Source organism: Zootoca vivipara, chromosome 2 (genome assembly GCF_963506605.1).
Source record: "Zootoca vivipara chromosome 2, rZooViv1.1, whole genome shotgun sequence".
Taxonomy (NCBI): Eukaryota; Metazoa; Chordata; class Lepidosauria; order Squamata; family Lacertidae; genus Zootoca; species Zootoca vivipara.
This window is the reverse complement of record NC_083277.1, coordinates 62,739,424-62,751,306: the sequence shown is the minus strand read 5'-3', so window position 1 is coordinate 62,751,306 and position 11,883 is coordinate 62,739,424. Positions and strand designations below refer to the sequence as shown.

The window sequence follows — 11,883 nt, the reverse complement described above, 5'->3', positions numbered from 1 at the left end:
TAACACAGCCCTCCAAGTTGGTCTCCCCAGGCAATCAGTGCACAGTGTGAAAATGCACAATCTGTCAATCATTTGTTGAAGGGGACTTGAAGCATCTTCCCGTAATTTCTTCTATTTTGGTTATGTTTTCCCGGCAGCCAAACTGCAAATGGAATCCTTCCCTCCAGCAAACATAGAATCCTAAGAATAGGGAGGCATAAGACCCATGGAGTTTGTTCACAAATAAGTGCACAAACAGCCTTAGTCAATCCATAAACCATTCCATTAGAAATCCAAAGCCATTGATTGGCTGCTTCAGATTTTTAATGGGATGAATTAAGTCCCTGACTTTTCATAGAGATTTGAACTCTTCATGGCCTGAAACTCAACATAAGTTGAACATTACTTGTAGATTCTGGGAAATGTTAATTAGTGTCATGGTTTTCAAATCCTGATAAGCACACCCTCCCCCCCCCAATTCTTTTGGACTTCATCAGACATTTAGAGAGCAATTTTCTACATCGCTACTGATCAAAGCTGCCATGTTCCGGTGCCAAATCTCCCCTCATGTCCTTGTACTGAAAATATTTGTATTGCCCAAATTCTATTCTGCTGTTTGAGATGGCTGTGAGAACAGAGAGGCTTGGTTTGTATTTTTAAACAGTGAGAAAAAAACTTGGCTGACATAGTAATGAGATGTTGTGCTTCATTTGAAGGTGGAGAGCTTACGTTTTCCTCCCCCCTACGCATGGGTCCTGTAGCTCCCCAAGTGCCATCTTTTGCGTTACGGTTAAATGCACAGAAATTCTCTCCAATTTTGACTACATCCCTGGTGTAGTCAATAACCAGGGATGGTAGAAGCTGTCGTACATCATCTGGAAAGCCACAGGTTTCCCACTCTTGCTTTAATGGGGAGAACCCAAATTTTCCAATTTTAATCATGGAAATCATGTTTGTGACTTCCATAGCTGCTAAATCTATCTATATCTATCTATCTATCTATCTATCTATCTATCTATCTATCTATCTATCTATCTATCTATCTATCATCTATCTATCTATCTATCTATCCATCCATCCACCCACACACATACCCTTTTGACAGGGAATCTGTCATGTATATGACACGTTTGTTTGCAGGTATGTTAAATCCATACCTGTTCCAATGCTCCTGCAAGATGTCCCACCTCTCAATGTTTAAGACAGTCTGATCCTGCATGTTTCTTTAGAAATGTGATTGGCTGGGCTCTCATTCCTAACCCAGGACCCATCCCCAGACCCTGTCCCATGTGTCATCATTTTTTAAAGTTTCAGTTGTTGCGGGGACCCTGCACACCAGCTAATAGTTTCTAACTGCTGGCCACATTGAGGGTGTTTTTTTATTCTTTAAAGAAAGATGGGGTGAAAATGTCACACACAAAAAAAGTGTCCCAGGAAACCAAGTTAAAGAGAAGGCAGGAAAGATGGGGGCCAAGACAACCTTTCCCTGTTATTCTTTAGTAACGTATGGGGGATATATGTAACAGACAAAGGCAGCGAAACTTCCAAGCTCTTAGTATTGGAAGCAAAGGCAGTGCTCTCTTCACACGGAGAAGGACAGTTCCAGTTTCTCATTTTTCCAGTCTTAAATTATACATATTTTTGCATCCCTTTGTGATATTTCCCCTTAAGAATCCTCCACCCGCATTTCTCCTAATATGAATATTTGCATGCAATTTTCCCTAATGTAATCTCTTTTTTTGCAATTTCCCCCAATAAAACATGTTTTTGTATGCTATATTCACTAATCTGTGCATTTCTGTGCACACTTTACCCTAGTATATGCAGTATTGTGCACATTGCTTGGCTGGAGAACTGCCCTGCAAAATTCAGAGAATGCGAATTTTGAAAGATGGCAGTGTTTTGGTTTCTGTATTGTTCCATAAAGTGTGAATTATGTAAGCCCTGAACTGAATCGAACCCCATTCCCACAGAACACTGACACTCTTTGAAAAACGACAAAGCCCCTTGGATGGTGGGAGGAAATGCAGCTGTTTGCTTTTCCAGAAGAGGAGGCAGATTCACAAGAAGACTTAGCCCAATCCAAGTCTTACTCTCCCATTTCCCCAGTGTACAGGGATGAGAGCAGGGCTGACCAGAGCATCCACAGTTTCCATGTCACATGTGTCAATTAGCCCCACCCCCTGGGAACTACTTGTAGCTATGCACACCAAGGTTCCATCCTTGCCGATGTTTGTGCTCTAAGTGTAGACACCAGGGAGCTGGGACTACGTAGTTTGCACCTGCGACATCAGAGGTGTGGCTACTCAAAGCATTCAGAGCAAAATTTCTTGTGTTTATAGAAATGCCCAGTGCAGGCTACAGAAAAAAAATACACATGCATTTAGAGTAGCAGGTTGCATTTTATATGTCAGTGGGCAAGAGAAGGCAGCAAACAGTTCCATAATCCATCTCTTCTCACCATCAGTCTTTCAGCTTGTTGGATAGGTCACCCTCTGTTTTTTTTTTAAATGATTTATTGCATTCTGATCCATATCCATGCGAGTTGTTTCAGCAGCCAATGTTCTTAAAGCCTGTTGCACCAGGATTGCTGAAGATTCCACACAGATACTTGGCTCGGTCTTTGGGGCCTGCTGCTCTTCTATCAACCTGGAAAGGTTGGTGATCGTTTTCTGTGGAATTTCATCTAACCCAAAGGAGCTGTAATGATGGGCTGGGGTGCAGAGTGTCCTTCTGACTACCTCCGTTTTTCATATAAGGGCTTTCCATTATCATTTGAACATCCATCTCAATAGTATTCACATTTGACCATCAACTCCTTTTGAAAGTTTGCAGAAATATGTCTTCTGCTGAATCAGACCATTGGCCTCTCTAGCTCAGTAGGGTCTGCACTGACTGGCAGCAGCTCTCTAGGATTTTAGACCCTCAGCTTTACACAGAGATGCTGGAGACTGAAAATGGGATCTTCAGCATTCAAAGCTAATGCTCTACCACCAAGCTAAGGCCCTACATAGACCTCTCTGGTTCTCTTACCCTTTCTGGAGATGTCTTTGTACTGGGCAGATAGAAAGACAGGGACCTGGCCTTCTTCCATATGCTTGGTTGTGCTTGGCACAAATGAGCAAAATGTGGGCAGTAGAAAACTGGAAAGATTATCCTGCTGGACTGTGCACTGACCTGGTAAGGCCTGACTATCCTACCCCTACTTGAATCCATCCCCTGCCTTGCTGAGTTCAAATCTGCTCTGGGACAAGTATGAGCAATGGAAGGATGGAAAGCCGATTTTCTCATTGCCTGGAAGAACATGGCCTCATTCCCACCTTCACTCCAAACAAGAAGAGCCAAGGGAGACCCTTCTTCAGGTAGCCAAGGAATAGCCTCAGGGATCAGATCCCTGAAATTGCCTATTTTCCATTTTGGAAAAAACAACAACAGCATTTTGGAGCAGGCACACTGACTCCTCTAGCTCACAAACATGGGACTTTCCAAAAGTCCAGCCTGAAGTTTTGCATTGGGCTTCCTGGAAGCTAGCATTCTCCTGTCCCTTTTTCCTAGCTTGCACTCAGTTTTGCATTCCTCCACCAAAAAAAGACAGTAGCCAAAGTGAATTACGCAGATATTTTCCAAATCATTTCACTTTGATCAAAGAAACCACAAGAGAAAAATCTGTGCATATGGCTGAGCATAGATTTTTGAACTGTGATAAAAAAAAATGTTCATACCACGATTGTTTCAATTTCAGCATTTCTCGCTCTCAACCCCACACCATTTTTGTGTACTCAGCACAGCTGATGATCTATGTACAAAAACCTGCAGCTTGGTGCAGATTGCATTCTCGGAATCTACTGAAGAAAGAAATCTACCGAGAAAGAAAGCACCAGTCATCATTCTTTCCTAGTCAAGGTCCCTGGGCTTCGTTCAACAAGCCCATTTTGGGGATATTGGATAGCTTCTCAAAAACAATCTCAAACTTTAAGAATCAAGTAGAGAAACCAGCGAGATGTTCCGTATGGAGAGCAGGTCAAAATTGTTACAACCATTATTTGCTAAGAATTATTTGGCTCAGCTCTTATCAGCCACCACAGTGATTTTACTGATAAGAAAAAATGGGGCAGGTTGTGGGTGGTAGAAGGATCTAAGGAAGCTGATGTTTGCTATGCCAACACAGCTCTCAAGTGCTACTCTCAAACCTCATTGAACAAGCCATGGCAAGCCACCAACTAGCATCCTGTTGCAGGCAAGTAACAAATAACTCATTTGCAGATTATTTCTCAAGTTATAAAAAGAATTCTGGTAAGCTTTGCTATCCGAGACCCAACCTCTCCAACCCATTTGAGCTTCGGTGGATTTCTTTTAGTCAGTTCTGCAAACCATCTGGCAAAGGGTTAGTATGATTTTCTTGTACTCCTTTCGGAAATTGTGATTCAGGGCTCCATAAATCACAGCGTTTAAGCAGCTGTTAAAGTACGCCATGAAGTAGCTGCCCGTGAAGAGCCATTTAGGGATGGAAGGTTCCAGAGCTGGCTTCAGAGCCACGACAAAGCCAATCAAGTTCAGCGGCGCCCAACAGATGGCGAAAAGCACAAAGACCATAAACATGGTGAGGAAGTTCCGGAAGTCGTGCGGCTTCATTTTGGGCCGGGCGTCGGGCTTGACTCGCCGACGCACCTGGAGCACCAAGGCCCAGATCCTCAGGTAGCAGAAGCTGACGATGGCGATGGGCAGGAAGAAATGGACCACCACCACCGCAATGGTGTAAAGGGAGCTGACGGACTGGGCAAAAGTGCAAGAGTACACCCGGGGGTCGTACCTGAGGGAGTCCACAAAGAGGTTTGGCATGATGGCCAGCAAGGTGAGGGCCCAAACGACCCCCACGTAGCCCAGTGTGTTGCCGAGGGAGAAGACCTTGTCGTACTTCAGGCTGTGGCAAATGTAGCAGTAGCGGTTCAGGGCGATGCCGGTGATGTTGAAGATGGAGCCGATGACACTCATCCCCATCAGGAACCCGCTGACCTGACAGTGGAGGTAGCCCATGACCCACTCGTCGTGGAAAATGGCGATCAGGGCCAGTGGGTAGGGGTACAGAGCCACCAGCAAGTCTGCAAAAGCCAGGCTGACCACAAAGGCATTCCCTAGAATTCAAAAGTTGAACAGTTAAAGGCCTTTGAAAAGTAACCATTGTAATAATAATAATAATAATAATAATAATAATAATAATAATAATAATAATAATAGTCCAGTAGCACATAGACCAACTAAGTTTGTTCTGGTATAAGCTTTCGTGTGCATGCACACGGAAGCTTATACCAGAACAAACTTACTTGGTCTATAAGGTGCTACTGGACAATTTTTTATTATATTTATTTTGACTACATCAGACCGACATGGCTACCTACCTGAATCTAGAATCATTGTTAATAAATAATTAGCAATGTCCCCTTTTAATTAAAAACTACCGGTGCTTGCATACTTGTACCCTTAAGCTTCTTGTCTATATCTGAAATAGAGTTGAACTTTGGAAGCTGAACGGAATCCGTTCCATAAGTCCATTCAACTTCCAAAATGTTTGAAAACCAAAGCACGGCTTCTGATTGGCTGCAGGAAGCTCCTGCAGTCGATTGGAAGCCGTGTTGGAGGTATCACTTCCAAAAGAACGTTCGAAAACCAGAACACTCACTTCCGGGTTTCGATCGTTCGGGAGCCGATTTGTTCGGGAGCCAAGGCGTTTGAGATCCAAGGTATGACTGTAGTTTGTGTTTTCATTCCGCTGCAGAAAAAGGGTCTAAATTTCATGACAGCAGGAGTCATGCCAGAACAGAGCTGGCTCCTAGGATTGCAGAGTTGGAAGATACCACAAGGGTCATCTAGTCCAACCCCCTGCAATGCAGGAATATTTTGCCTAATGTTGGGCTCGAACCCACGACCCTGAGATTAAGAGTCTCATGCTCTACAGACTGAGCTATACCAGAGGCTAAACAGCCCACCCACTCAGTAAAAAATGGCCCGCTTTCACCTGTGTCCTTGTCACTCAGCACAAAAACAAGAGGAATACATTTGTGCACTTGATGTTCTGGAATTTTATTTATAATAATATTTTTTTATTTATATCCCACCCATCTGGCTGGGTTTCCCCAGCCACTCTGGGTGGCTCCCAACAGAATATTAAAAACAGAATAAAACATCAAACATTAAAAACTTCCCTAAACAGGTTTGCGTTTTATTTTAATTACAGGCTAAATGAAATAGCCCTTAATCAAAATGTTTTAGATGATGTATACTTGAGTTTCTGCCATTTCACAACTTAATTTTAATACAGTACTGAGATCATGGGCCTCTGGTATACGGTAAGCGGAAAGTGAAACAGACGTGTGGTCACTCATGCTAATAGTTGTGAGCTCCTGGTTCTGTTTCACTATTGTTTATGGCTAGAAAGCCCCTGCTGTTTAATTGACCCAAGGACAGAGAGGGTGTATTTATTATTCCAGATATGGATCTCAGCAGTAACCCCAGATCTTATAATTCTGTGTGTTTCCCACCACCCCTTGTCTACAAAGCATTTATAAGAAGTGTGTCATTATTTTTGCTACTTTATAATAGAAACACTGCAAGCACACAAGCTGTTTGCAGTGTCTACAGATGGACAAAACCAGCAAGAGAGCCCTACATGTTTATCCCCAAACAGCAGTGCAGCTGCTGTTTGCTGAAGCTGCTCACAGCAAAATTTCAATAGAAATTTCAATAGGCTGTTTGTTCCAGACACCCTGGGTCAGGCACAAGCAATACTTAAGCAGAGAATGCAAGTGGACACGGCAGAGCCAGCCATATCCTCAGGCTTAAAAGCTTCAGCTGAGTTTTCTACTTGAAGATAACATGCAATGAATTCAAACTACTTGTGCAGAAGTGTGCTTGAGATATTATTGCTCAACGGGGTTTTTGTGTAAGCACAAAAAGGACAGCCATTCCGAGCCAGGTGGTGAAACCAGTGGCCGTCCCATTTTATCCGGTTCAGCCTTCTCCAAACTGGTGACCTCTAGATGTTTTGGATTTGCAACAGCCCCATTCAGAATAGTCAGTGATCGGGGATGATGGGAGTTGTAGTCCACAACATCTGAGGAGGGGGGAAGGGACACAGGCTGGTCTGTTATGCTGCATTTGTTGTTGTTTAGTCATTTAGTCGTGTCCGACTCTTCGTGACCCCATGAACCAGAGCATGCCAGGCACTCCTGTCTTCCACTGCCTCCCGCAGTTTGGTCAAACTCCTGTATATCAGACAACAGCTACATAGGTGAAGCTGCCCAGAAATTATCAAGTCATCTATGGCTTGTAGCCAGAGGTGGAGCAAGGTGGGTGAGGTCCACGCCAGGTGTCATCTCTGAGGGGGGGGTGAAATTGCCGCAGGTGGCACCCCCCCCATGATGCTCCCTGCTGCTGCCGCTAGCTCCACCTCTGCCCGTCCCTATGGGCACCGCGTGGCGCGCTCTGTCCCTAGCCCCTATGGGTGCCGCGCTGTGCAGCGCACAACGCCCCAGGTGCCCGAAAGGCTTCCTCCGCCACTTCTCGTAGCTTATCTCCTTAAATTCCTTCAGTGCTTGCTTCATGCATCACTGAGTCCACCATGCCCCACACCCACAAATTCAGTATTATGGGAATTCTGTCAACCTCCCTTCCCATTGAGGTCGGACAGGGCCCCTTTCTGTTGAACTTATAGCACCTACTAAGGTCTTTTAAAAATTCCAGCAGACATGTTCATTGAAGTCTGGTTTTATAGTTTTAATCTTTTCTGTACAGTCATACCTCGGTTTAAGTACGCTTCGGTTTGAGTACGTTCAGTTTAAGTACTCCGCGGACCTGTCTGGAACGGATTAATCCACTTTCCATTGCTTTCAATGGGAAAGTTCGCTTCAGTTTAAGTACTCCGCGGACCCATCTGGAACGGATTACTTTCAATGGGAAAGTTCGCTTCAGGTTAAGTACGCTTCAGGTTAAGTACAGACTTCCGGAACCAACTGTGTACTCAGGGCCGTCTTGAGCAGATCGCGCGCCCTGGTGCTGAGGGGCGGAGATCGCTCCGCCGCCCGCCCCACCCTCGCAGGGCGCAATTGGTTTCTCCTTGCCAGGCCGGCGCCCAGCTTGCCACCCCCGCGCCATGGTGCACTGCGCCACCGGTGGTCTACGAAGAGCCAGCCCTGTGTGTACTTAAACCGAGGTACCACTGTATTGTATCCCTTGTATGCTGCTTAGAGATGCATGCACTTAAGCAGTATATACATTATTGAATAAAATTAAATTATGAAAAGCTGTACTAAAACACCCTGCACTTTCCCCACCTTCATGTAGCTGATTCTGAGTCTCTGTGTTTTGGAGATCACTTTGAAGGCAACTTCAGATAATTTTGAATCAGGGACAGGGAAGCCTATGGGCAAGTATTGTTGGATACCCCCAGCCAGGATCAGAGCTGTGTTTCCCATATGGGTTAGTGGTGCATCGCACCAGGGCGCTGGCCTCTCAGGGGTGCCCCAGCAAGTGGGGGAGCTGTGCGGCTTTGCCGGCAGCCTCCCCTTTCCCTGCACAACTGCCAGCTGCACCCTGTCAACCATATGTTTGCTTGCCTCCCAAGCCTCCGCGGAAGGAGAGCGATCCCTGGAGAGGCTTAGGATGGAAGCTGTGCCCTGCCATTTATATGGCTGGCGGGCATGCAGCTTCCCTCCCAAGCCTCTGCGGGGATCGCTCTCCCGCAATGGCATGGGGGAAGAGTTGTGCACCCCCCATGGCTGGCAGTGCGCACTTCGGCCCCCTATCCATGGTAATTTGGGGGCGCTGAGCGGATATTTGCACCCCAGTGCCACATCTGCTAAAGACGGCCCTGGGCAGGATGGCCAACTGGAGAGCCACAGGGTCCCAACCCCTGATTTACAAGTTGTGTTGTCTAGAAAGCAGGACATCTTTCAGAAAATGAAGTGTCCTCAAAGGTGTCTCAGATTAAAAGAATGCCACCTTTCTGAATCAGCCCAAAGTCTGATGGTTTAAAACGGTATGAGGGTGTTAAAAATATCTTTCCAAAGCAAATCTCTCTAGTCTTCAAAAGAGAGAATTGCTATTCAGAATTCTTTAATATCCAGGGCACTTTCAAACCATCTAGCTATTTTTGGTTGAGATTCAATCACGCACCAGCTAATTCAGGCTGCACAATTAAAGTTGATTTTACGCTATTGCACCGGTGGACACACTCTCCTAAAAGATTGGATTGGGGCTGTGTGTGTTTTGCAATAAGGAAAGTTGCAGGGGAAATGTGCTGGAACATGTGGCTAACACACTTGTTTGGATGCCTGGGCGAAGCCAGGATTTTTGTTAGGGGGGAGGCAGCCAAAGTGGTTCAGCTTTTTTGGGGAGATTGCCCCCCCTCCCAAGTTGTTGAGCTTTTGGGGGGAAATATACCCACCCAAGAGAGGACGTTAACGGGGGCAGGCTTCTCAAGGGGAGGGGAGGGCAGAACCTCGGTTAATCGAGTTCTTTCATTGCTTTTCAATAATTTTTGTGGATCTAGGGTTACGTCCATGTTTGGATACAAGTCATCTAATGTCCCAGAAAACATTGTTCAATAAACATGCCATCTGCACCCTAGAAAGGGAGTTTGTTCAGAAAGCAGGTGCCCTTGAATGAACCCAAGGTGGCATCCTGCACTTCTTCTGACCAAGGAGGGTCCCGCTCAGACAGCAAATATCTGCATGCCTAAATAAAACAAACAAATGTCAGCACTGGGCTTCTTCTGCATTTCATCATATATTGTGCCTCTCCAGAATCTAATTTGGTGCTACAAGAAAATTTATCTAGGAGATCCTGCTGGGCAGACACAGCATGATATTCTGATTCTGCTGGAGCGAAGACTCTCAGCAGTTCCTCAGAATGGGGGTGGAGAACGGGAACTTGGAACAAGGAGGGCAGTTATGGTAGCATCTGAGGCTGAGCAAGAGCGGTGCAGGATGCTGTCTCTGGGGACAGGTGTCCTTTGGCCAGCAATGCCATTACCTGCTTTCCTCAGCTTCTTGTTCTTGTACACGGACAGGATCACCAGCAGGTTGCCCAGAATGTCCACGGCGATGGTGACAATGAGGACGACAGCGAGGAGGGCCACTACCCAAACGGGATAGAGACCCGCCTCTTCCCTTTCCAGCTGGGAAGACTGGTTCTTCCGCGGCAGCCACCCTTCCTCGTCCATCCTCGCTTATCGGGGGTTGGGGTGCGGGGCGCCCACCACCTCCGATTTCCGGGCGGGGGGTGGTTATCGTGCAGGGCAATCGAGGGCGACCCCCAGCTTGAGAGGAGGAAGCTCATCGCACGGGGATCGAGGGAAACCCTTCCCAGGCTCCTGCCAAAGCCGGGCGCGAAGGCAGCGCCCAGCCACGCTGCATGGCCTCTTTGGAAACCCGCGCAGCAAACGCTAAGGCCGGAGGAGAGCGTTGCGCGCCGCCTTGCAGAAGTTTTGCAGAGAAGTTGCTCGCGGCGGGGAGAGACGCATGGCCTGGACTCCTCCTCCTCCTCGCCTCGTGGTAAATCCTGGGGACTCGGAGGGAGCCTCGCCACGCCACAACTGCTATGGCCACACTGAACCAGTTCAGTTAAGGGCGCGCTCACGCGCGGGAAGGACCGACCATCTGCTCTGCCCTGCCTGATGCGGAAGGTCTCGGGTTCAATCCCCAGCGTGCCCAAGTAGGGGCGTGATTATCCACGAAGAGGCGTCGAGCCGCCTCTCGGCGCAAAGATTCAGCTGCATGGGACGGAAGCTCTGACTGCAGAAGGCAGCTTCCGAGGTTCCCGCGGCTCTGTTTCTCCCCCAAAGCTTGTCTGTTCATGCACGCGCCTTGCCACCGCCGACCAACTCGCCTCGTAGGAATCTGCTCCCATTCATACTCGCGACCCGCTCCTCTCTCTTTCTTGCGCGCTGCCGGTCGCCCTGGCAAGGCTGGAGGGGGCGCAGGCTGGAGGGACAAAGTTCTCTGGAGATGCGAGAAAGGCGCCGGCGAGACGAAGTTGCCAACTCTTTGCCCTCTTACTTTGAGAACCTCCCCATCAATTCTTTCTCTCTCCTCCCTCCAGAACAGCCCCGGGTCTGGCCCGAGGGGGCTACGATTCGGGGGTCTCTTTCCTACCCTCCTCTCGGCTCTGGATGCGTCGGAGGCAATGATGGACTGCAACCCGCTGCCTGCGGTTTTATAGTCGCTGTCCTCGCACTTGTTGCTGCCTGCGGACGCTAGTTCGGACTATTAACTCTTTCCAGCCCGCGAGGCAGAGAGAATGTCTGGCTGGGGGTCTTCAAAGCAAGTCCATGTATTCCTATTGCTTTTGGTTGTTCGAAGGCTGCTCGACACATTCTCTATTTAGTGGGATATTTTCTTTGCAATGAATTACCACCTTTTCCTTCCTATTTACGAATTCCATCAAAAATAGTTGAATGCCAGTGGGAGGATGTCATGAAGCCCACAAGTCTTTTCTTTCCTGAACTTGCTGTCCCCCCTTGAGATCATCAGAAGAAGCTCTCCTAGGTTTTCCAACATCCTGCAGATGCCTCCTAGTTGGTTCCAGGGTCTTCAGTGGCTGCACCCCAGCTCTGGAACTCCCCCTTTCTGTTGGCCTAACCTAAGTTAGGTAAGGAAAGGAGATGCTATCCCATCAAAATTAGACTGGCAGAACAAAATGCGAGAATATGTAGAACTAGCCAGATTATCAGCAAAATTCCGAGAAGTCACTGACCAAAAATTTGATAGAGAATGGGACATATACAGAGTCTATCTGAGGGAACATTGTAAAAATGTAAATCCATTGGCAGGCTTGGATATTGACTTTCTGCATGAATTAAGAGTACCTTACAAGATTAATGCAACCAAAACAACTTAGAAGAGATAAAAC

At 47.1% G+C, this 11,883-nt stretch overlaps 1 protein-coding gene across 1 annotated transcript; it reads right to left on the bottom strand.

Moving 5' to 3' along the window:
* Positions 1–2,164: 2,164 nt before the first annotated feature.
* LOC118080441 (melatonin receptor type 1A) lies at positions 2,165–11,142 on the bottom strand. The gene is made up of 2 exons (XM_035105700.2): positions 10,006–11,142; positions 2,165–5,111 (listed from the first exon to the last, which is right to left on the bottom strand). The coding sequence occupies exons 1-2, from the start codon at positions 10,193–10,195 to the stop codon at positions 4,333–4,335; spliced, it is 969 nt and encodes a 322-aa protein (XP_034961591.1). The 5' UTR covers positions 10,196–11,142; the 3' UTR covers positions 2,165–4,332.
* Between the last annotated feature and the right edge of the window lie 741 nt (positions 11,143–11,883).